At 55.4% G+C, this 22,662-nt stretch overlaps 1 protein-coding gene across 1 annotated transcript; it reads right to left on the bottom strand.

Annotated features, from left to right (window-relative positions):
* Nucleotides 1-81: 81 nt before the first annotated feature.
* Nucleotides 82-21,789, bottom strand: LOC114485525 (PH and SEC7 domain-containing protein 2-like; the record flags this gene model as incomplete). Its single annotated transcript, XM_028487109.2, has 5 exons — nt 21,710-21,789; nt 7,172-7,596; nt 3,567-4,007; nt 2,989-3,183; nt 82-162 (listed from the first exon to the last, which is right to left on the bottom strand). Coding segments are annotated over exons 2-5 (1,091 nt in total), but the record flags the coding sequence as incomplete, so codon positions are not given.
* Nucleotides 21,790-22,662: the final 873 nt, after the last annotated feature.

Genomic DNA, 22,662 nt, shown 5'->3' with positions numbered 1-22,662 from the left:
TTTACAGTAGAGCTGGCAGGAGAATCCAGATGTGTGGTTGTACCGCCTGCGGGCACACTATCCCAACCCAGCCCCACTGACCTGAGTGCTCGGTCCAGAGTCAGGCCCGAGAAGTCAAAGAAGCTGAGGTACTCCCCGGCCACCAGCCTGCTGAACTCGTTGCTGCCAGGAGAGCAGGGGGTTATCCATTAGAAGCAGGGCACAGCAAACAGCAGGGGGTTCGTGGCAGTGGGCCCCTGGGGACCCTGACCCACCCACCCAGACCTGCCCGTTCCTCTGCTGTCTCCCTTGCTGGCCAGTTGGGCTCTGACAGTTCAACCTTGGGCCAGGAGGTGGGGGAGTCAGGAAGGCTTCCTAGAGGAGGTGATGTCTCATCCAATACCTTCAGGAAAGGAAGAGCCACCCACGTGAAGGGAGTAGGAGGTGAGATGATGCAAAGTGTCCCCAGTAGAGGAAACTGTCCAAGAAGCTACCAGCAGGGCCATGTGGCTGGGGCTGGAGAGCAGGAATGGGGGCAGCAAGAGATGAGGCAGGGAACCGGGCCTGAGGGCCGAGGCAAGGACTGGGACTTGATCTGGAAGAGTTTGAAGCAGGGAAGGGGTGAGTGAGATGGTCAGATCTGTATTTGGAACTCTGCCTGTGGAGTGGAGGCCCACGGGGGCGGTAGGAGCTGTCCACGAGAGAGATGGAAGGGGTGGGCAGGAGGGATGTTTGGGTGGCAGAATCCACAGGACATGGAGAGGGATGGAGTGGGTGTGGGGCACGACAGAAAGGGTGGCCCCTGGAGTGATGCCCAGAGCCCAGGACAACAGGTAGAGTTAGAAGCACCCATGTGAGAGTCATCAGCCCTTAACTGGTGACTAACAACTCAGTAGGAAGGGAGAAGAGCCCATGTGAGAGGAGGGGGCACAGACAGGCCAGCAGATCCAGGTCAGAGATCTGAGGAGAATCCCTGTCAGGGTGAGATGAGGGAAGAGATAGCCAGAGAAGGAGACAGACAAACAGCAGCCAGAGAGGGAGGGGTATGTTGTCCTGGAGGCCAAGGAAGAGAGTGTTTCAAGACTGGAGTGATGAATTCTTGCCAAAAAACAAAGCATATTTCCACCTGAATCCAATCAAGCCCCGAGCTCTCCCTCCTGTTTACAGAAACATGTGAAGTAACACCATGAGGACACCAAATCCAAAACGTGGAAAGTTCTTCCGGACAAATGACTCCGTTTCTTCAACAAATACATGGCATTACAAAAAGGAGGGGGACTGGCAACTGCTGTTGGCTACAAGAGGCCTAAGAGACATATTGGCCAAATGTAATGCATGTACCTTATTTGCGTCCTGATTTGAACAAACATTTTTGAGACAACCAGAGAAAATTAAGCATAGACCGAATGTTAGAGATACTAAGGAATTTTTGTTAACTTTGTCAGAAATTATAATGGAATTATGAATGTCTAAAAAAAAATCCTAGTCAGTTAGAGACACATACTAAATATTTATGGATCATATGATAGAGAGTCTGAAATATGCTTTAAAATATTCTAGCAAATGTGAGGGGAAGAAACTGTGGGGGGAACAGATCAAACAAAAATAGAAAAATATTGATAACTTTGAAGCTGAGCAATGGGTACAAGGAAGTTTAAGATGTTACTTTCTCTGCCTTTGTGTATGCTTGAAATTTTCATAATAAAAAGTTTAATTAAAGAAAAAGAAAGGAGTGACCGGTGTGTCAAGGCTGTTGAAGGGGAGAAAGTTGAGGCCCGGTAGCAGACACCGGATTCAAAGACACCAGGCGGCCACTGACTCTAGTAAGAGGGACTTGAGAAGGGCCCCTCCAGGGGAAGAAGCCAACCTGGAGGCACTGAATGTGCAGAAGGGGAGGGGACAGAGGCCATCCAGAGCAGAAAATAGAATTTTGTCCGTGAAGAGGCTGGGGAAGGAAGTACGATTTGAGGAAGGATTTTTGTTTCAGATGGGAAAGAGTTAAGCACAATTAAATGCTGATAGGAAAACTCATGTAGAGGGAGTGGTTGAAAAGACAGGGGCGGGTGGGGATCAACCATAATGAAGGAGGATGTCATTAGGTTGGGGGACTATAGCCCAGTGGGAGAGGTGAGGGTGTGGGTGATGCGATTTGGGGGGACGCCCAGGGCAGGAGTGCCCTGGAGGCAACGGAGGGTGGAGGAGTCGGGAGGGAGGGAGAAGGGGGGATCCTCAGGACTTCCCTGTGGCCTAAGCCCCAGTCAGCTCTGACTTGGGGTCTAGAGTCTGGGCTGCCTCTCTCAGCCTGGGAGCAGCTCTCTCCAGAGGGCCAGCCTGCTTCTGTGCATCTTGAAGGCTTATGTGGGTGTTGGGGGTCCTCTGGATGGCCAGGCAAGAAGGACAAGGCAGGTGGACATGCTGCTGGCCGGACCTGCTCAGGACACGCCGGCTGACTTCACAGCTGACTGTCCCCTACCCCTCAGGACTTCAACCTGGCTAGTTCCCTCCCCCCAAGTCCAAAGACCGGGGCTTGTGCTTTGGCGGCTCCCGCCCCTTCAGCTGGTCCCAACAGACACACAGTGAGTGGGGCTTAATGAGGGCCAGGATCTCCTTCCCCAGCTCCTGGGTCCCCCGAGGTCCCAGCCAGGCCCAGGTTCCCCTCCCTCCTTGGCCCCATTAGGTGGCCCACCAGCCCCTGCCCGGCTGCTCTGTCCTCACTACCGCCCACCACGGCCCCATAACCACATGCCACATGCCACTCCCCCAGCCCCGAGGGGCCGCCCCGCCACACCTCTCCTCCCTCAGAGCCGGGGGCGCCCTCGCCCAGGCAGCCCAGAAAGGAAACAGATTTAGGGCAAGGCCCGGAATGAGGTCAGTGGTAGGAGGAGAAGTTCTTGAGGAATGTTGGGAGCCCCCAGAACCAGGCCCCCCTGACAGCAGCCACCCACACCCCGCCTTGGGCCGAGGAAGACACCGAGTTTGCCTGGGGTAGGGGTGCGGAGACGAGCTCACTTCTTGCCCAGCTGCCGGGCGACATCGCAACGCTGGAAGCCCTCCAGGTGGTAGAGGCGGCGTGCCAGCCGGCGGGCAGCTTCACTCACGCCTTGGCCCCCGTTGGCCAGTGGGTCTGCGCTGCCAGGCTCCAGCCCCTCCGAGCTGCTCAGCTCTGAGTCTGAGTCCGACAGGCCATCCTTCAGGCTGGGGTCGCTGCAGAGGGAAGGTGGGGTTGGGGAGGAGGGGGTCAGAAGCCCTGGTTGGGGGCTGAAAGTTCTCCCCAGGCCTCTGAAAATCCAGGGGTCAGACCAGGGAAAGAAGCTCCACTGCATCGGGACAGAATCAAGTCAGACTTTTAGAAAAGCCCTCAAAGGACATCATTAGATGATCAGCTCCCTGACCCCACCTTGGCTAGAAAGGCCTGGAAGGGCAGAATGGAACCTCAGGCTGGGGGTGCAGAGGGTGGGCACGATGACCTTGCAGAGGGCTGTTCACTCCAGACCCCCGGATGTCCTAACTTGCTTTGCCTCCTCTGGGTCTCAGTTTCCTCATCTGCTCAATGGTTCTCTCGGCTCCCAGCCTGGGCCCTGCCTCACCTGGCCGAGTTCAGCAACTTGTCCATGTCTTCCTCCTCGTCTTCCTCGTCCCCGCCTGGGCCCGGGGGTCCATCTTCATGGAAGCCATTGGGCACGGCCGTGAGAGACAGGCGGCTCAGGACATTCTCGGAGCGGCTGCCGGAGATGGAGCGCCGCAGGGGGCTGCCCAGCTCCCCATCACCGCCAGCTGCTCCCATGTCCCCCTCGGACCCCACGTCCCCAGTGCCCAAGCCAGCCCCTGGCTCAGGGCTATCCCGGGCCCGCTGCTGGATGAGGGGCGTGAGGGGGGCCTCGAAGCTGACGCAGCTGTCGCTCTCATCCGTGAGGCTCAGCACATCGAGGGAGTCCAGGCTGCTGTACTGTGTGCTCCGCAGCAGCTCCGACTCCACAATCTTCTCAAATGTGGCGCTGAAGCCGTCCCGCACATCTGGCTCTCCTGGCCTGTGGGATGCGAGAACCAGTCACCATCCTGCCAGGTGTCCCCCTTACAGGTGCTAGGATGGCACCAATCCATGTCTGGGAGCTCCCTGCGGGGCAGGGAGTGGGCATGGATCATGTCCTGTTTGTTCTTTCTGCCAACCCTTGCTGAGCGCTAGGTGCCAAATGCTGGACTGGGCACCGGGTCACAGCAGTGAAAGGACAGGCGTGGTCCTGCCCCCCCTGCCCACCGTGCCTGGCCCACAGTGGGCATCACTGAGCTAAATGAATGAATGTGAGACTCTCCCTCAGCCTGGCCTGGGAAGGGGGTGGGGGGCTGCTTCCTCCAGGCTCCCCATCACAGCTAGTGTCACACAGGGTCATAATTTTGCTGTCCCCACAACCTGGGTGGTTCTTAGCCTGGCTGCCACATTCTAGCTCTCAGGCCTTGCCTTTAATGTCACCTCCTCAGAGAGACTGTGGGAGGCAGGCCCACACCACCCAACACACTGGCCCCTCAGTAGTGTCCATCCTCAGGGTACCTCTTCATTTCCTCCCAGCCCCTCTCAGCATGTAGTATTCTGTTTGTTCCCCTGTTTACACCTGTTTCCCCCCACCCACACACAAGGCCAGGAAGCACCCAGCACACAGTAGGTCCTCTAAACTCTGCTGAGTGGTGCACTGGGTGAATGGACAGATGCCTATCAGCCCCACAGCCCACTACACTGCCTAAGCCCTTGCAGAGCCCTGTGCCGCCCCCGAGAAAGGCCTTTGCACCAGCGGTTCGCTCTGCCCAGGGTGCTCTTTCCTCAAGCTGAAGCCTTCCTTTCGCATCCCTTTCTCACCCCGACCGCCCTATTTATAACTAGGACCTGCCCCCAAACACCCCAGCCCCTCTTTCTTGCTTTATTTTTTCCAAGGCACTTGTCCCCTTCCAACATACTATGTAATTATCTATTATTTTTATGATATGTTATCTGTCTCCTCACTAGACCATAAGCTCCATGAAAGCAGGAATTGTTGTATATTCTGTTCACTGATGTAGCCTCAGCACCTAAAATCGAGCATCACACACAGATGAACCGAGGCCTCTTATCCACTGGGGAGATGCACAAGTAAGCAGGGAAAATAGGCAAGGAAGAGAACTAAAAGATATAAAAATAGAGACAAAGAGAGAGAAGAAGAGAAATAAGAGAGAGATAAGAAAGAGACAGAGGAAACAGATACAGAGAGCACAAAAAACAAAGACAGAGAGACAGAATAACAGAGACAGAAAGTAACAGAGATAAAGAGACACAGAGAGAGAGACAGAGAAAGAGAGACAGCAAAAGCAAGAGACACAGAAAAAGAAAGAAGCAGGCTGAGCCCAGCTCATTTCAGATAAACCAAGGCCCACCATTTGCAAAGAAGCACACCCCTGGTAACCTTGAGGATCTGGCTATGCCCTGCTTAGCCCCTAGTCCCTGGGGCTTAGCAGAGACTGAGCCATATTTGGAGGACTGGGAAGTGCCCCACCCCCTCAAACCTCTCCTTGGACCCCCAGTGCCTAAGTTTGATCCCTGAGTGCTTCCTGGAGAAATACTGACCTGAGAGAGAAAAGCTGAGGCCACAGCCATCGGCCACCCCTGTCCCACCAGGAGTTGAGATGGCAGCCTCCTTTGGAGAAGGAAGTGGGGAAAGGGCAGAAACCGAAAAGGTGGTAGGATGCCCAGCAGGGGGCTGGGATGGAAGTTGCCTTTACTGACCTCCAGGAGGAGGGGAGGGAAGAGAAGGGCCACTGCCCTGGCTGCCAGAGCAGACACCCAAAATCTGCCCAGCAGCTCTCTCTCTGCAAGGCCCATGCTGGGTCCTGGAACAAAAAGACCGAGTCCTGCCCTTGGGGGCTCTCATCTCGTGTCAGAGCCAAGAACGGTCCCCATATCTACCACCCTCTCATGCACCTGAGCAAACCTGAGGGGTAGTTTTGACAGGGGCTTGAAGACCATCAGCTTAATCTCCAAACTTCCATCTGCCTCCACCTTCAGCCATCCTCCAAAATTATACCAACCTAAATACAAACAGCGTGCTCCAAGAAGCCCCAGCCTCCTGCCTGCCCCCATAGGCCCCACCCCCCATAGGCCCTGCCCTGATGGAAACCCTCTCTTGGCACACCTGGCACACACTGGCGTCTGACCCCACGTACTCACATTCCTGCCCTTGGAGACCTAGGCACACTCAGCCCCACACATCCACGTGCAGACCCAAACGTGCAACTCAAATGCACAGGCCGGGCACACTGACATGCTCACACATCCCCATGCACACAACAGTACACACACACATGCATGCCCCACAAACACATGCTCACACACCTCCTACACCCTTGTCTGCCTGGGCCAGTGCCTGCAGTGGTTCACAGTAAGCCTTCTATATGCTTTCTTTTCTCAGCCCACACTGGGGGTTTCTAGACATTCCCCTGCCCCATCCTCGCCTCCTTGTCCAACTGGCACCTCTAAGACGCCGGGCCTCTCCACCTCCAGCTGAGGATAATAGAAATGGGGCTGTAACTCCAGGACGTAGGACTTACTCCAATAAGTAGGAGTTCCTGGTCGAACTCCCAGATGGCACTCCGGGAGGAGTAGCTGACAAAGATTAATCCACATAAGCCTACTCTCTTGAGGTCAGCTGCAGAATTGGGACATTCTCATCTCCAGGAAGCAGAGGGATAGGCTAGATGACCTCCCACATCAAGGCATTTTGGAACTCTGATGTCCAGCCTGGGATGGAGGGAGTGTGGCCCTCCAACCCCACATAGAAAGAGCCCACGGTGGAAGGGGAGGCGGGGGAGGGATGGACTGGGAGTTTGGGATTAGCAGATGCAAACTATTATATACAGAATGGGTAAACAACAAGGTCCTATTGTATAGCACAGGGAACTATATTCAATATCCTGTAATAAACCACAATGGAAAAGAAAAAAATTTTTTAAAAAGAAACAGCCCATGGTGAATAGGGGGGCTGGGGGTGGGCACAACAGGTTGCTGGTCTTTGAAATCTCTCTTATGGCCCTATCCTCCCAAAACAGGGACATAAAATTCCCATTTCATGTATGAGGAAAAACAAGAACCAGAAAGGCTAAGTGGCTAGGCCCAGGCCATGCAGCCTTGGAGCAAATGTGGTGAGCCCCCCATCCCGAGACACCCACTTACCCCAGTGGAGGATCCTCAGTGTCTGGACAGAGGCTCCTGGAGGCATCATCCACCTCCGCCAGCCCACCAGCCCTCCAGGGCCTGGACTCTGTAGAGTCTTCCAGAATGTTTGAGTCTGGCCCCAGGGCTAGGCCATTGGTGAGGGAGAGGGCAAGGCTGAGGCCGTGGAGGGCCAGGTCCAGGCCCTTTGTATGCCCCTCAGTGTCCACCAGGGTGCCCCTCATCTCATGCCCTGGGCTGGTGTGGCTACTGTTCAGGTCCTCACTGGATGCCCTTCCATTCTTGACCCCAGGCTCCTCCTCAGGCTCCAGGATGGGGTCGCAGGTGGCACCATCTTCCCCAGGCAGTGCAGGTAGAAGCTTATCCTCATCCATGGCAGCCACTGCTTCCACCCCGTGCTGGCTGCTTTTGGGACCCAACGTGACCTGGCAGTGGATGGAGAGAGAAAGGGGTGGATCAGAAAGAGAGGTGCTGGAGTCCAAAGCCCAGCAGAACCAGCAGCAGGCAGCCTGCCTGAGGACAAGAGGATGGCCCAGATGATCTTCGCAGGACCTCTCAGCTGGAGTCTGGGTTCAGGCTGTGGCCTCCTCACTGTCTTGCTCAGGCCAGCACCACTCACCTCTCCCCAGACCCCCAGCCACTGGTGTGCCCCAGTCCTACTTCCCTGTTAACTCTTATATATCTCTGTTGTGCCCTTCAGAATGCATCAAAACCCTCCGAGGAAGATCCAGTTTGGCAGGTACTAGGGAAGGGTCCAGGACTCCTCCAAGGCCACTTCCTCTCCCGCTGGTGAGTAAAGGGAACAAAACCCCAGGCCTACAGCAGCCAGCCACCTTGCCTCTTTCCATGTTCCCTTGCCCTGGCTCCAGGAGCGAGACAAGTGGTGACTGAAAAGATCTGGACTGGGGGCTGCCTTTAGAGGTAGAGTGAAGAAGGGAGGCAAAGAAGTCAACAGAAGTGCAGCTTTATTAACAGAGGCCACACCAGAGAAGCCAAAGTGAGGCCCCGAGGAGGCGCTGTCCAGGGTGCTGAGTGGGGCGGCGCCACCCGGGAGACTGGCCGAGAGCGGGGCTTCCTCCACCGCTGAGCGCCCAAAGCCCTGGCTGCGCGGGGAGGAAGGAGGAGGGGGCCTGGGGTTCCCCTCCACACCCGGCCCCGGCCCCGGCGCTCACCCATCCTTGAGGAGGGACTCGTGAGGAGGCTGCCACGGGGCCCTCCAGGGGAGAGCACTGGAAGGGGAGCCCCACTCACCGTGCAGCCTCATGGGGTCCACGTTGGGACTCCTCACTACTCCATCCAGGCCAGCCCCCTCCCCTCTGCCTTGCCCGGGGTCTGTTTCTCATCTGTAAAATAAGGATACCCATTTTCCCTGCCATCACACACACACCCTTTTTTAAACGGATCAGAACAAGCTCAATTTCCCAGAAGCTTCCTGTCCGATCTCAGGAGGGTGGGCAACTTCCTTCCTCCCCTCTTTGGACCTCAGCTCCCCCTAGTAACCCCACTCTCCTCTGGAGAAAGGGTGCTGGGGGTTCAGGAGAGGCGGGAGGAGGAGAGGCACGCAGGTACAGCAACAGGAATTTAAGTGAGGCCCATACTTCCCGTACTCACCTGGTTATAAGTGTCACCTGAGGAACTTGTTAAAATACAGATAGGCCCTCCCTCAGGCCACCTGAAACAGAATCTATAGGGAACGGGTATAGTAATCTGTTACTCTTATAATAAGGCAAGTCTGGGAAACACTGGGTTAGACTCCAGGAGAAACTTCCCACTTAGAGATGAGCCTGGAGAGGAAGGTGAGTCTACTTCTCTGGGGGCTTCTGGGCCCTTGGGGGGAGCTCTGCCACCACAGGACCACTTAAGATTCATGTACCCCTTGGTTTTCAAACATGGAGTGGAAGAGAGCAGGCAGGACCGATGGGGATCTGGGGCCCCAGCCCACCCACCCTGACTGACTGTCACCTCCTAGAGTTTTGAAGACTGTATGAGCATAAGATTTTACTCTAAAAAACAAAACAAAAACAAAACAAAACTTCCACAGACTAAAAAAAAAAAATCTGAAAAGCTAGGCTCTAGAATATCCGGGGCCTGATCCTAGGACACTGGAGACCCCAAGGGGCTCGGCACTGAGTGAGGGAATCTTTCTGGTCTGCCCTAAATCCCTGCCGCTGCAGTTGCTATTTCAATCCATTCCCTCGGGTTGTGTACTCACAGCAAGGAGAACAGGAAGTAATCTCCTCAGCTGAGGCTCCTTGGGGGCGAGGGGAGCATTTAGAAAGGAAAGAGGAGGGACAGTGGGGCCTTTGGGCCTGCTGCCTGAGTTCTAGTCCTCTGGCCTCCTTTCTAGCCCACAGGCCTGGGTGAGCACTGGATCTGTGGCACAGCATTTCAACCTAATTCCACCAGAATTCCTCAAGCTCCCACACCCACACATGGATGCTTAGCCCCCCTTTGGCCAGGGCTCTGCTTGAGCTCCCAGTGAGGCCTGAGATTTGAGAGCATAAGCGGCTTCACCCAGTGCTCAGTCTACACCAGCCCCAAAGCCAGGGTTATGGACAAATCAAGGACCTCTTGGGAGGCCCCTACGTCACCTCCAACTTCCAGCAGCTGCCTCAGGCTGGCTCTAGCCCTACCTGCCCTGCCATGTCCTCCTGCAGCTGAGAGCAAGATGGAAGTTCTGCCAAAACCGGGCACGGGGCCGGGTCCTCAGCTTCTGGGGGTGGACAGACAAGGGGCACATTGAGCTCCACTCTGGGAAGGGGCCCAGAGTCCTTGCCTGGGCTAAAGGCCAGCTGAGCCCAGAAAGAGCTGAGCCAGGACCCCCCTCTCTTGCTGGGCCCAAGGGAGGGGTGCCCTTCAGGGTAGAGGCATGAAACAATGCCCCAAGTCCTCACTCTGAATCACCATGTGACCTGGGACTCATCATTGTCCCCTCTGGCCTTTGTGAACCCATCTGCAGAATGGGGGCATCACCTCTGCTCTCCTTCCCCAGGGCTGGTGGGAGAACTTAAGGTCATGAATGATGAGAGGGCTGAGATCCAAGGAAAAACAAACTCACTACAGAGGGCAAGGAGAAAGGCAGCTATGGCCCACTCTCTCCACTACCACATTTGACATACGGGGAGACTGAGGCACAGAACCAGGAAAGGCTTTGCCCCAGGTCACACAGTGAGTAGCTACCTCTAGACTCAGGAGTAGCCTCCCTCTGCACCTGAATGGCCTGGAAGTACAGGATGAGCCCCAGTTTCCCAGACCCTCCCTCAAGATCACGGCTCAAATCCTCAACCAGAAGAGTCTACACAAAGCAGTGACCCTGCCCACTTCCAGCCCTGCTGGCAAGAGCAGCGGAGGGGGTACAGCTGGGCCACAGGGCACTCATGAGAAGGAGATGCCTACAAATGACAGCCCAGCAGTGGCTAGATCCTCTGCATCCTCCCTCAGCCAGAACCAGGCCCCTCTCTCAGCAGGGGCTCCTGTGATTGCCCTTGGGATAACCTTGGGCATAGCAGCCTCTTTTTCAGCACCAACCAAAATGGGGTCCATGACGGTAATGGAACCCTGGCTGGGCCAGGGCTGAATGTCAAGCCAGCCACTTTCTGGGTCTCAGCTGTTCCTGCAACAACCCTATCCCCCTCCCCACTCTCCCATGGCAGCTGGAGTGAGTTGTGAAAACACAAATTATATCACACCCCTCCCTCACTGGCAACCCTCCATCAGCTCCCATTGCCAATCTGGCCTCCTCAGCATGGCCTAAAAAGGCTCTGCCTGAGCTGGTTCACTGCCCTCGGCCCATCCCCCACCCCAGCAGCCACACTGGCCTTCTTTCTGCTCCCTGAGCTCATTCCCACCTCAGGGCCTTTGCACCAGCTGTACCCTTGGCCTAGAATGCTCTTTCCCTAGATCTTTTTTTTTTTTTTTATGGTTCTAGCCTGAACCAGTTTTTACTATGATGGCTTTATTTTATTCATTTATTTTTTTTAATTTTATTTATTTTTTATTTTTATTTTTGGCTGCATTGGGTCTTCGTTGCTGTGCGCAGGCTTTCTCTGGTTGCGGCGAGTGGGGTCTGCTCTTCGTTGTGGTGCACGGGCTTCTCACTGCATTGGCTTCTCTTGTTGTGGAGCACAGGCTCTAGGCACGTGGGCTTCAGTAGTTGTGGCATGTGGGCTCAGTAGTTGTGGCACGCAGGCTCAGTAGTTGTGGCGCACGGGCTTAGTTGCTCTGCGGCATGTGGGATCTTCCCGTGTCCCCTGCATTGGCAGGCGGATTCTTAACCACTGCACCACCAGGGAAGCCCTCCCTACATCTTTAAATGACTGCCTCTTCTGTCACTCAGGGCTCAACTCCAGTGCTGCCTCCTCAGAGAGGCCCTCTCTGACTACACAGCACTCTTTTACACTCCTTCACGGAGCAACATATCTGCTAAGCATTGTTTAGCAGACCTGAAACTCCCTTTTCTATTTGTTTCCTTATTTTCTGCCCATCTCACTCACTAGGTGGTAAGTTCAGTGAGGGTGGAGACTATGTCATGTTCACTGCTGTCTCTCCCAGAGCCTAGCACAGTGCCTGGCAAACAGTGGACGCTTTTTAAATATTTGGTGAATGATAACCTAGAGATTACCATCATCCCCATTGTAGGCAGAGGGTGAGAAAAGTTGAGGACCATGCTCAGGGTCACGAAGGTGGAAAGTGACAAGGCTGGCTTCTGCGTGGAACGACACGGGACTGTCACAGGGATAACCTCGTAAAGTGCCTTCCATGCTGGGATCCAAGCCAGGGACTGTGGGAAGCCCAAGGAAAGGGCTGGAGGGCCCAACATGTTCTATAAGACAGAGGGCAGATGCACGGGTGCAGGCGCCTGCGTGCACGTCTGTAAGCAAGCATACGGTACAGGCATTTGTGGGCACAGACACATCCCACATATATTCAGACCCATAAACACACCATGAAGGGAACTGGACAGCTACTCATGAGGTAGGCTCCTGAGGTGGTGAGGAGCCTACAGGCCTAGGGGCAAGATCCAGGGCAGCTAGACCTACATCACTGGGCAGCTGGGTGATTGGTTGAAACCATTCTGCTCTGGGAGAAGCCGGGGCAGGGGAGGGACAACCCAGTGCTTCAGGTTAGGGCAGGTGGTGCGGAAGACAGGCACCCACACTGACCACAGCCACACCCATGGCATCAGGCAGCTGTGTGGGTTTGGGAGGAGATGGGGGAGTACAGGCCAACCTGGTAGAAATGGGGGCACAGGAGGCAGAGCTGGGATAGGGGACCCGTGGCACTGAGCACTACCCAGGACAGGCAAAATCTAAGAGGCTGTGGGGTGTCCAAGAGTGCCTACAGCCCAGGCAGGGTATGTAGAGGGGACAGGGAGCAGAGAAAATCATTCTGGAATGTCAGTGTACAGGCAAAACTGAGACTACAGCTGTCCCAGGCAGCAGGGCTGGGAGCCAGGCACTCAGGTGTTGCCTCCAATGTGCTAGGGGAGCTTGGGCAAATGAAACCCTTCTCTGGCCTCATTCCCTGTGTACATCAGAGATTCCTAACCATTGCTAAGCCTTAGACCTCTTTGAGCATCTGATGGAACTCTGGATCTTGCTCCAGACAGACTCACACAGGTACACAATATTCTGAGTATTTTTTGAGAGGCTCATGGACCCCTACAGCCCATCCATAGGAAGTGGGCATGAACCCCAACCTGGACAATCCCCAAGGACCTTCCACCTCTGACATTGTACACTCGAAGTTCCATGAACACTACTCGGAAAAAAAAAAAAAAAAAGCTGGAAACCTTTCATTCTCAGACCTATTTTCTGCCCCCTGGGAACCTACCCTGAACACCCCTATTGGTTCCACTGTCCTTTCCCAAAATTTCTACTACACTAATTGACTCCCTAGTTCACCCAGATTTTAGCACATGGGCTGGGATCTTCACACACACACGAACACACAACTGGACCCACGTGGACAGTTAAATTAGACGATCAGCGAAAACGGCTGGTGTGTTGTAAGTGCTCAGAACAGACCTTGGCCAGCTGTGCCCCACACCATTCATGGGGACCAGGCTGGCCCAGACCTGTCCACTCCAGGCCCCCACAAGAACCTGCTGAGCCACTGACAGCACGAGCAACAGGGAGGTGACAGGAAGACCTCTCAGCAGGGTCCCTGGATCACACAGCTCACCATGCCCCCCCCGCCCCACAATCTCTGCCAGCCAATGAGTCTGGAGGTCAGGACCTTCCTGTCATCCCAGAGCTCTGAGCACACTCCGAGGCTCAGATCAGCCTGGGCGTGTACCTCCTCCATGTCCCACCTGCCTGGGGCAGGGAGATGCCCCAGATAATATGGAGGGATGTCTACCCAGGAGCCTTGGGAACTGCCCTGCCTCCATTCCCCAAAGTGACCCTAATCCTTCTACCTACTTGCTCTTCTCAGCTTGGACCACCTAGTGCCTCAGATGGGACAGTCCAGGACAGTGGGTCAGCGCCCTAACTGTGCAGTCAGAAAGACCTGGCTTCAAATCCCACAAGCTGTGTCACCTCAGGAAAGTTGCCTACCTCTGAGCCTCAGCACCCTCCTCAGCAAAATGGGGGTGGTGGTGCTAACAGCATCTGCCCCGCAGGGCTGCAGGGAGGACAAAGGAGATGGCTTGGCTGCAATGCTCAGCTCAGAGTCAGGCACAAGTGCTCAGGGAAGGGTGCCGGCTACTGCTTTCCCAGAACCATCTCTCAGGTCTGCAGGGGAGGGAACCTGTTGCCCACGTTGGGGGCGGAATGCACAGTAGAGCAGCACAGGACACCCAGTGGGCCCCAGCAGACATTTGCCCTGGGCAGCCTGTCAGAACAGGTTCTGAGGCAGCGGCTTCAGAAGCCCAGCCTGAGGGTGGAGGCAGGAGAAAGGTTCCTGTGGGGACCAGGAGGGTGGGCCAGAGAGGGTGCCCCACCCTTTCCTGAGGCAGGTGAGGACCCTACAGTCCTGGCCCCACTAACACTCCTGCCCTAGACCAGGCTCCCTCCTAGCTTTCCACCTCAAGGCACAAGAGCCACACCAGGTGCAGGGCAAGGGCCAGGGGTCTGGACCTCCCTTAAAAGGCTCCCATTCCCTTCAGGTGATGTTTATCTGGGATTAACCGGGAGCCCAGCACCAACCTGCTTTCTTCCTCTCAGCCTGGCCTTGGGTTGTGGGCATCTGGAAGGCCTCCTTTCTCATGGTCGGGCAGACAGAGGTTCCTGGGATTGGGTGTACATTTGCATCTTATCTGCATGTGCCCCGCAGCCTGCTGGGACTTTCAGGGGCCCCTGGGCCCAGCTCTGCAAAGGTCATTCTTTTACATCTCTCAGCTTACTTCACTCCCCGCCCCACAACCACTTGGCACCTTCATTTGCTTAGCATTTGCATACATCTGCACGCTGCTTTGGAGAGCCCTCAACACTGATGAAATTCACAGTGTCTGCTGTCAAACCCCAAATCATGTTTATAGCTGGTGACTCTACCCCCAGTCAACTTCCCTGCAGGGTGAGCCCTCAGTTATTTGGGACCACAAAGGACTAGGCTGTTCTGGTTAAGCTGGCTGCTGCCTGTCTTCCTGGAACTTCAGCTGGCACCTGGGACTCACTCTGCTTCTTGAGCCACATTTGAGCCATGAGCCTGCAGATTGAAAGCTTAACCCCGAAAGCTACAATGAACTGACCAAGGGCAAGTCCTCCCAGCAAGTCCTGCCTTGGCTAAAAAGCCTGGGGAGGGGCAGACTCCAGGGGCTCAAACTCTGAGCAGCCTCCCCCACAGTCTGGTTCAACAACCAGGAGAGATGAACTAAGAAATTTCATCCTCCCTGCTCCCTGCCCAATTTTCATTTACCCCATACTCTCTAGATCCTCACATTCTCTGTCCACCCTGCCTCTTCCTCTCTGCCTCCTGCCCTGAGACCTTCCTCCCCACCCTCTCCCCAACCTCTTGATTATGTCACTCCACGTAACCTCTCCCTTGCTGAGTCTGCTCTTCCCCTCCCTCCCTCTTCTTACCCTGTCCTCTCCTGTCTGTTTTAGGGCTTCAGCACAGGGTCTGACAAAGGTTGTGGTCTCCTTGGGCCCGGCTGAAGGTGAGCAGCATGTGGTGCAAAGTGAGCAGGTGTGAAAGGGTCTGTACTGGGCCGTTCCACCATCGCCTCCCTGTCCCCATCTTTGAAACTGGCCCTCCTATTCAGCCATAGCCCACTGATGGGAGATCTGAGGGCTGGTAAAAGTCTCACCCCTTCATGGACTGTCCATGGATAGGAGAGAAAGAAAGGAGTCAGGAATGACACTAGTATTTCGACCCTGAGCACCTAGAAGGATGGAGTTGCAATTCCGGAGATGGGGAAAATTGGGTGGAGTGAGTTTGGGAGAGAAGATCAGGAAGAAAGGAGCTCAGCTTTGGACAAGTTGAATTTGAGGTGTCCAGTAGACATGGCAGTCGAGATGCTGAGTGGGCTTTTGCAGCTCAGGAGAGAAGTCAAAATTTGGGATATAAATTTGGGAGCTGGCAGCATATAGGTGGTGCGTAAAGCCATAAGACTGGATGAGATTGGCTCAGGAGTGAATGCAGATGAGGAAGAGCAGACATGCAAGGGCTGAGTCCTGAGCACTCCAATATTGTGAGCTGGGGGTCGAGGAGAAGGAGTACCCACGAGGTCAGAGGAAAATAGGACAATGGATGTCCTGGAGATCAAGGAATGTATTTCAAGGAAGAGGGAGAGATTTAAGGTGCCAAATGAGGCAGATGAGGACTGAGAATGGCTATTGGGTGTAGCAACATGTAGGTCATTGGTGACCTTGAGAAGAGCAGTCAGTGGACAACCCTTCTGGGGAGGTTTGCTGTAAAGAGGAGCACAGAGATGCAGTGGTAGCTGGCTGGAGAAAATGAGAGAGCCATCTTTTAAGACAGGAGAAACAATAACAAGATATCTGCTGAAAGGGACTTCCCTGGTGGCACAGTGGTTAAGAACCCGCCTGCCAATGCAGGGGACACGGGTTCGATCCCTAGTCCGGGAAGATCCCACATGCCTCGGAGTCACTAAGCCCGTACGCCACAACTACTGAGCCTGTACTCTAGAGCCCGCGAGCCACAACTACCGAGCCCGCGCACCACGACTACTGAGGCCCACGCACCTAGAGCCCATGCTCCACGACAAGAGAAGCCACCACAAGAAGCCCATGCACTGCAACAAAGAGTAGCCGCCGATCACCGCAACTAGAGAAAGCCCATGCACAGCAAGGAAGATCCCACGCAGACAAAAATAAAATAAATAAATAAATTTATTACCAAAAAAAAGATATCTGCTGATGGAATGATCCACTGGGGGGGAGCCTATAATGCAGGAGGGGGCATTTGCTGGAACAGTGTGCCCTCCACCGCCCGCATTATAGGTTCCCCCTCTACTGCACAAGTGGACAGGATCTATTTGCACAAGTCAAGGGCTGGCCTAAACCAGGAGCAGGGACACTTCATCCGCAGCAACTGGGGAAGGCAGAGCAGTGGGTACAGATGCTAGTGGATGGGTGAACGGAGCACTGGGAGTCTGAGGAAGTTCTAACTGCTTCTGTTTTCTCAAAGAAGTAGGAAGCAATGTCATCAGCTTTGAGGGAGGATTGCAGAAGAGGGGCTAGGGTTGAAGGCAGAACAGAAAGAGTGTAATAGTCATCAGGTAGGGGGAGAGGGGATGGACTTAGGACCCATGTGGGACTGCGGGACAGCACTAAGGACACACCCGAAGTTCATGGTTTTGAACTAAAAGTGAGACCAGTCAGGGCAGTGGATTTTCTCAGCCCCATTCAGCTGCACAGAGGGAACAGACCAGGCACTGCATTTAACCAGGGTTGGGGTTTTGCCAAGCAAGTATGAAGAAGTGAAATGAGGTAAGGGAGTTGGGGGTCTTCAAGGGAGAGATTATCCTGACTTTTATAGAGGCAGCTGCCCCCACCCAAAGTCCCTCCGCTGCTGGTACCCGAAAGCCCACCACCCACTCCCTGCTGTGGGTTGTGTGTGGCCTCCCCTCTGCCCTCATCCCACCAAGACCTGGGGAAGTGAACTTCCCATACGCTGTTCCTTTGACCTGGAAAGTACCTCAGACCTCACACACTCAAACCAGCATTCTCCACATCCTCCCCAAGCCATTGCATGACAGCTCTCCCCACCACTAGTCAGATACCAGTGCTCATCATTTTGCCTCCTAACCTCTCCTTACTCCATCCCTTCTCTCCACCCCCCACCTGCCATACCCCAGTCCCAGCAGGGCCACCACACCAACTCCACTCCCCCTGTGCACTCCCTCTGTGCGCCGTACGCAGCAGCCTAGAACCCAGTGCACCAGCATCTTGTGCTGGACCATGTCACGGCCTCCTGACCGTCCCTTTCACCCCGTTCGCCCCGCCAGTCCATGCCATCCTCCTCAGAGCGCCCTTCCCAGCACTCACATCTGCCTCATCACTCCCCTCTTTAAAACCCTTCAGTAGCTCCCCGTGCCCTTGGGGAAAGGGCCAGCTGTCAGCCCACATTCTAGGCCAGCTGTGGTCCAGGCCCCACCCCCTTTCTTCCTGTCTTGCCCCCCACTCCCTCTCCTCCCCCGCCACACTGTGCCCCTCACTGCTTTCTCGGGGCTCCTTCCCCACACTGACAGCACCTGCCCTGAGTTGTGGCTCATCCCATCCACACCCCTGAGGCTGTGAACTCCTTGAAGGCCCCATCAGCGTCTGCTTAATCACCCTTCTCCGGTGTATGTTCTGAAAGGGGGGTTCAGTCAGTTTTGCTGACCTGGAGTGCGGGTGACCAGGTGGATGAAGCTTCTGGAGGTAGGGAAGAGGCAGGAACAGGATTGAAACAAAGGGACTCCTTAGCCAAGTGACCTAACTTAGCACCACCTATTATAGCACAGGCTAATGACATGCACCTGCTGATGGACACGAATTCACCTACGGGGTATTCCTGCCCAAAATGTTTAACCTGACTCTACTCATGAGAAAGCAATAAGACAAACCCAGAATGTGGGGCATTCTACATGAACACTGACCGGGGCTCTTTAAAACTGACAATGTCATAAGAGACTTCAAAAAAAAAAAAAAGGAGAGAATTGTTCTAGATCAAAGGAGACTAAAGAGACATAACTAAACGCAATGTGTGATCCTTTATCAAAAAAAAATTTTTTTTAAGCTATAAAGAACATTACAGGGACAACTAGAGAGATTTGAATATGAATTACATGAGATTAGATGGCATCATTAAATTTCTTGGGTATGATTAACAGTACAGTTATTATGTAGAAAAATGTCCTTGTCTCAGGAAATTCATGCTGAAGTATTTAGAGCTGAAGTGCTATGATGTCTGAAACTTACTTTCAGAAGTTTCAGAGAGAGAGAGAAAAACAAATGTGGGCAAAATGTCAACAATTGGCAAATCTAGGTCTCTAGGTGAAGGGTATATAGGTGGGTGTTCATTGTTCAATCAGATGTGACTAGACAAAAAGTTAGGGGGGAGGGAAGGGAGTGGAGGGAGACACTCTAAAGAGGGGAGCTCAGGGGCCCTGATGGCGCAGGAGTCAGGAGAGGGCAGTCCTTACTGCAGCAGACGGCACGCTGGGCTGTGGGCCTGGCCTGGACGCCAGAGTCCTCCCAGGCCAAGCAGACACAGCCCTGGAGTGGCTCACCACCTAAACAGCATCAGGCTTACCTGCGAGCAAACCAACTTAGGAGGACAGGGCCCTGCAGGAAACAGCCAGGTCCCAGGGAGACCAGCAGGGCAGCCCTCAGCCGGGACAGGACTGGCAGGAACAGGGGCCCTAACCCACCTCTGCCTGAACCGTAGCAAGAAGCTGGGTCTGGCCCAGGCCCACCCCCCCACCAAACACCCCTCAAGGGGTGACAGCCTGAGTGTATCCTCCTGTGTGAGGAGCCAGGCTAAATATGGAGCCCCAGACATAAGATGCCTCTCAAAACAGATTTTCCTGGAAAAGACCATCTGGCAAAGAATGTCTAGAGCATCGTCTGTCGCGAGAGGCAGTGTTGTTCTCCTTCAGGCCAACGTCCGGAACGGGAATGCCTCGATCCCAGCTCTCTAGAAGATCCCAGCTTAGTGCCTCAGTTTTCCCCCAGTTCACTCTCTTGCTCCAGATGAAAAGGTGCTCAGTCCCACCTCCCTCCTAACTTGCATCTCCAAGGAAGAAGAGAATGAGATTGGGGACAGAAGTCCAAGCTTCAAGCAGTTCTGCCCATGTGCAAATCCTGATTCTGCCACTTACTAACCAGGTGACTTTGAACAAGCAACTTTTCCCTGAGCCTCAGTATCCACAAAATGGAAATAATGGGCATACCTCCCTCTAAAGGCTGTCTGTGTAGGAGAGTACTTAGCACAGTGGCAGTGCACGATTCTGGAAGCTGGGCGAAGCAATGTCCCCCTATCCCCCTCTCAGTCCTGTCAAGAGCAGCAAGTCCTTTCCAGGTAACTTTGCTCCCCTGCGTCAGGAAACACTGCGGGTCAGGTCGGCTGGGGGAGTGCACACCCAGAGCTGTCAGACCAGCAGCAGGAGGGAAGCCTCTCAGGCTGGCACAGGGCACTCCTGGGACTACAGGGTACAAGTCACCTAAGCATTGAGGTTTCAGCCCCTGCAAAAGGCACCAGCAGGGGAGGCCTTCAAAGGGCATTCCAGTCAACCTTCTACCTTTAGTTGGGCCACCACCCACCTACGCATCCCAATGTGTGGGAATCCTCTGGTTCAGGCCACAACCTAGGGACCTGCCATGTTTCCACCAGGACCAAACTTTGCAGTAGCCTCATTCAAAAGCCACTGACTTGGACTTCCCTGGTGGTGCACTGGTTAAGAATCCGCCTGCCAAAGCAGGGGACACGGGTTCGAGCCCTGGTCTGGGAAGATCCCACATGCCGCAGAGCAACTAAGCCCGTGTGCCACAACTACTGAGCCTGCGCTCTAGAGCCTGCGAGCCACAACTACTGAGCCTGCGTGCCACAACTACTGAAGCCCACGTGCCTAGAGTCCATGCTCCACAACAAGAGAAGCCACCGCAATGAGAAGCCCGCGCACCGCAAGGAAGAGTAGCCCCCGATCACTGCAACTAGAGAAAGCCCATGCGCAGCAATGAAGACCCATCACAGCCAAAAATAAATAAATAAATAAATAATTTTTTTTTAAAAAAGCCACTGGCTCTTGAGAGGGAAGGTAGGTATAATGTAAGAGAGGTAAGGTGGGTAAGGGAGGGCAGCTGGCCCATTTTACTGATTCAGAGATCACAGGTCATAGAACTTGCAGCATCCTTGGAAGGTAGGGATCCTAACCTCCCAAGGAAGGAGTGGTAAAATGACTATATCTGCCGGTGCCAGAGGTTGGACTTGGAGATGGTCCCAATGCCCCTTCCCCACTCTCCCTCGAGCTGCCTGAGTATCACCCATTAAGCAGCTTTTGTTTCCAGGGTCTGGAAGAAGGAGCTGGAGAACCCAGGAACGTCCAAATGCCTCTCCCCAAACCCAGGCTGCCCATCTGTCCTGGCCAAACCCTGAGCCCTCTCCCTGCTCCCCATTCACCCACCCATCAAGTTCAGCCTGGCTTATCCTGAGCCTTCCAGGAATTCTCAGGCCTACTTCCATTGTGGCTGGTGCCCCCAGTTCTCTCCAAGGGCACCCCAAGATGGCCCTAAGGTTAAGGGATGGGCTGAGGCAGTGGCCCCCTGGGCCTGTGCAGAGACAATGCCCCCAGTTCTGACTCAGGGAGTCCCCAGGTCCTCCAGGGACAGCAAGAGTTGGAATACCTCCTCCTAGGAGGGGGGCCAACTAAGCAGGTGGTCCCCACATCTGGACTCCCTGCCCCACCCCAGCCCTAGCAGTGACTACAAGGATCCCTCCCTCCCTGTGGCTGCCACAGCCATTATGTGCCTCCTGGCCTTGCCTGATGCCTGCCACGCCCCCATGCAAGCCCTGCTCCAGCGGCAGAGCTCAGAGCCGCTGAGGCCTGGCCGCTAAGCCAGGCTGTCAAAGTTGGGAAACTGGAAACAGAAATAAATCTTCAAAGCTGCTCCGTGGTAAAGGTGGTGGCCAGCAGGCCTGGCACCCAACACCCCAGGTCCCTGGCCACCAAGCTCCCACTGGCACCCCATCAACGTACACATATACACTCAGATTAGACAAACGGCGCGGGGGGGTGGGGGAGATCAGGAGACAGCTGGGCTGCCGGCCCTAACCCTCCCTACAGGCTGGCCTGGGGCTCTCTAGCGGTGCCCTCTCTCCCTGGCCCAGACTCTGCCATCCCGGGCTTCCTCTTTCGGCCCCATCTCCATGACAACCGTATCCTTCAGATGCTCCAGCCGCCACGGAACTGATCTCGAAATGTAGCTTTGTTAGCAGACCCAGGCGGGCACGGAGGGCGGAGGGCGGCGCCGCCACCCAGCATGCTCCCCCCAACACCAGCAGCCCCTCCCGGCCCCCAGCCCAGCTTCGGGAGGGGCGGGGTCCCGGAGCACGCTAACCCTGGGGACGGTATTCCCGCACGGCCCGACTCACCGCTCCAGCCTCTCACGGTGGGGCCATGAGGAGGCCACCGCTGGACTGACCGTCCCACTCCGCCACCGCCTGTCGGGGCTCCCGCGCTCGCTGCTATCCCTTCAGGTGTCGGAGCGCGTCTGTGGAGAAGCAGAGCAGAGGTGGGGGGGACGGACAGCGGGAGGGAGGGAAGGAAGTAGAGAAGGAGGGAGGGAGGAGCGGGAAGGGCGGGGAAGGGCGGGGGGACTGAGGGCGGGGGGCGGAGAGAATGGAGCCGGGAGGCGACAGCAGCCACGCAGGCCGCCTGCCCGCCTGCCCACCTGCCCCAGCTCTGCACTGAGGGCCCGATCGCGCGCCCGGACCCGGCCGAGAAGGGCGGCCAGCCCTGTCCCGCACCAGCCCGCGCCGGCCCTTTAAGAAAGTGGGGGAGGGGAGCGCTGCGAGGTTCCGCCCCCGCTCCTAGCCCAGCCGAGCTCCAGCTGTCCTCTAACCCCGGGCCAGCCGGCCGGACCCAACACCGCCCCCTCGGCAGGACCTTGGGGCCCCAGACCCTGAGCCCTCAGGAACCACCCTCCTCGAGGTGAAGGAGGCAGCGGGTCCTTGCCCTCCTCCCCTGGTCTGTTCGTGGTCTGACTCCTTGCCCTCCACACCCCCGCCAGCGCGCGCACACACACACACACACACACACGCCACACACACACCACACACGCCACACACACACCACACACGCCACACACACACACACGCCACACACACACACACACACACCCTTGCCCTCCTCCCCTGGTCTGTTCGTGGTCTGACTCCTTGCCCTCCACACCCCCGCCAGCGCGCGCACACACACACACACACACACACGCCACACACACACCACACACGCCACACACACACCACACACGCCACACACACACACACGCCACACACACACACACACACACACACACACACACACACACACACACACACACACACAC

Source organism: Physeter macrocephalus, unplaced genomic scaffold (assembly GCF_002837175.3).
Source record: "Physeter macrocephalus isolate SW-GA unplaced genomic scaffold, ASM283717v5 random_1078, whole genome shotgun sequence".
NCBI classification, from domain to species: domain Eukaryota; kingdom Metazoa; phylum Chordata; class Mammalia; order Artiodactyla; family Physeteridae; genus Physeter; species Physeter macrocephalus.
This window is presented reverse-complemented; position numbering and strand designations above follow the sequence as displayed.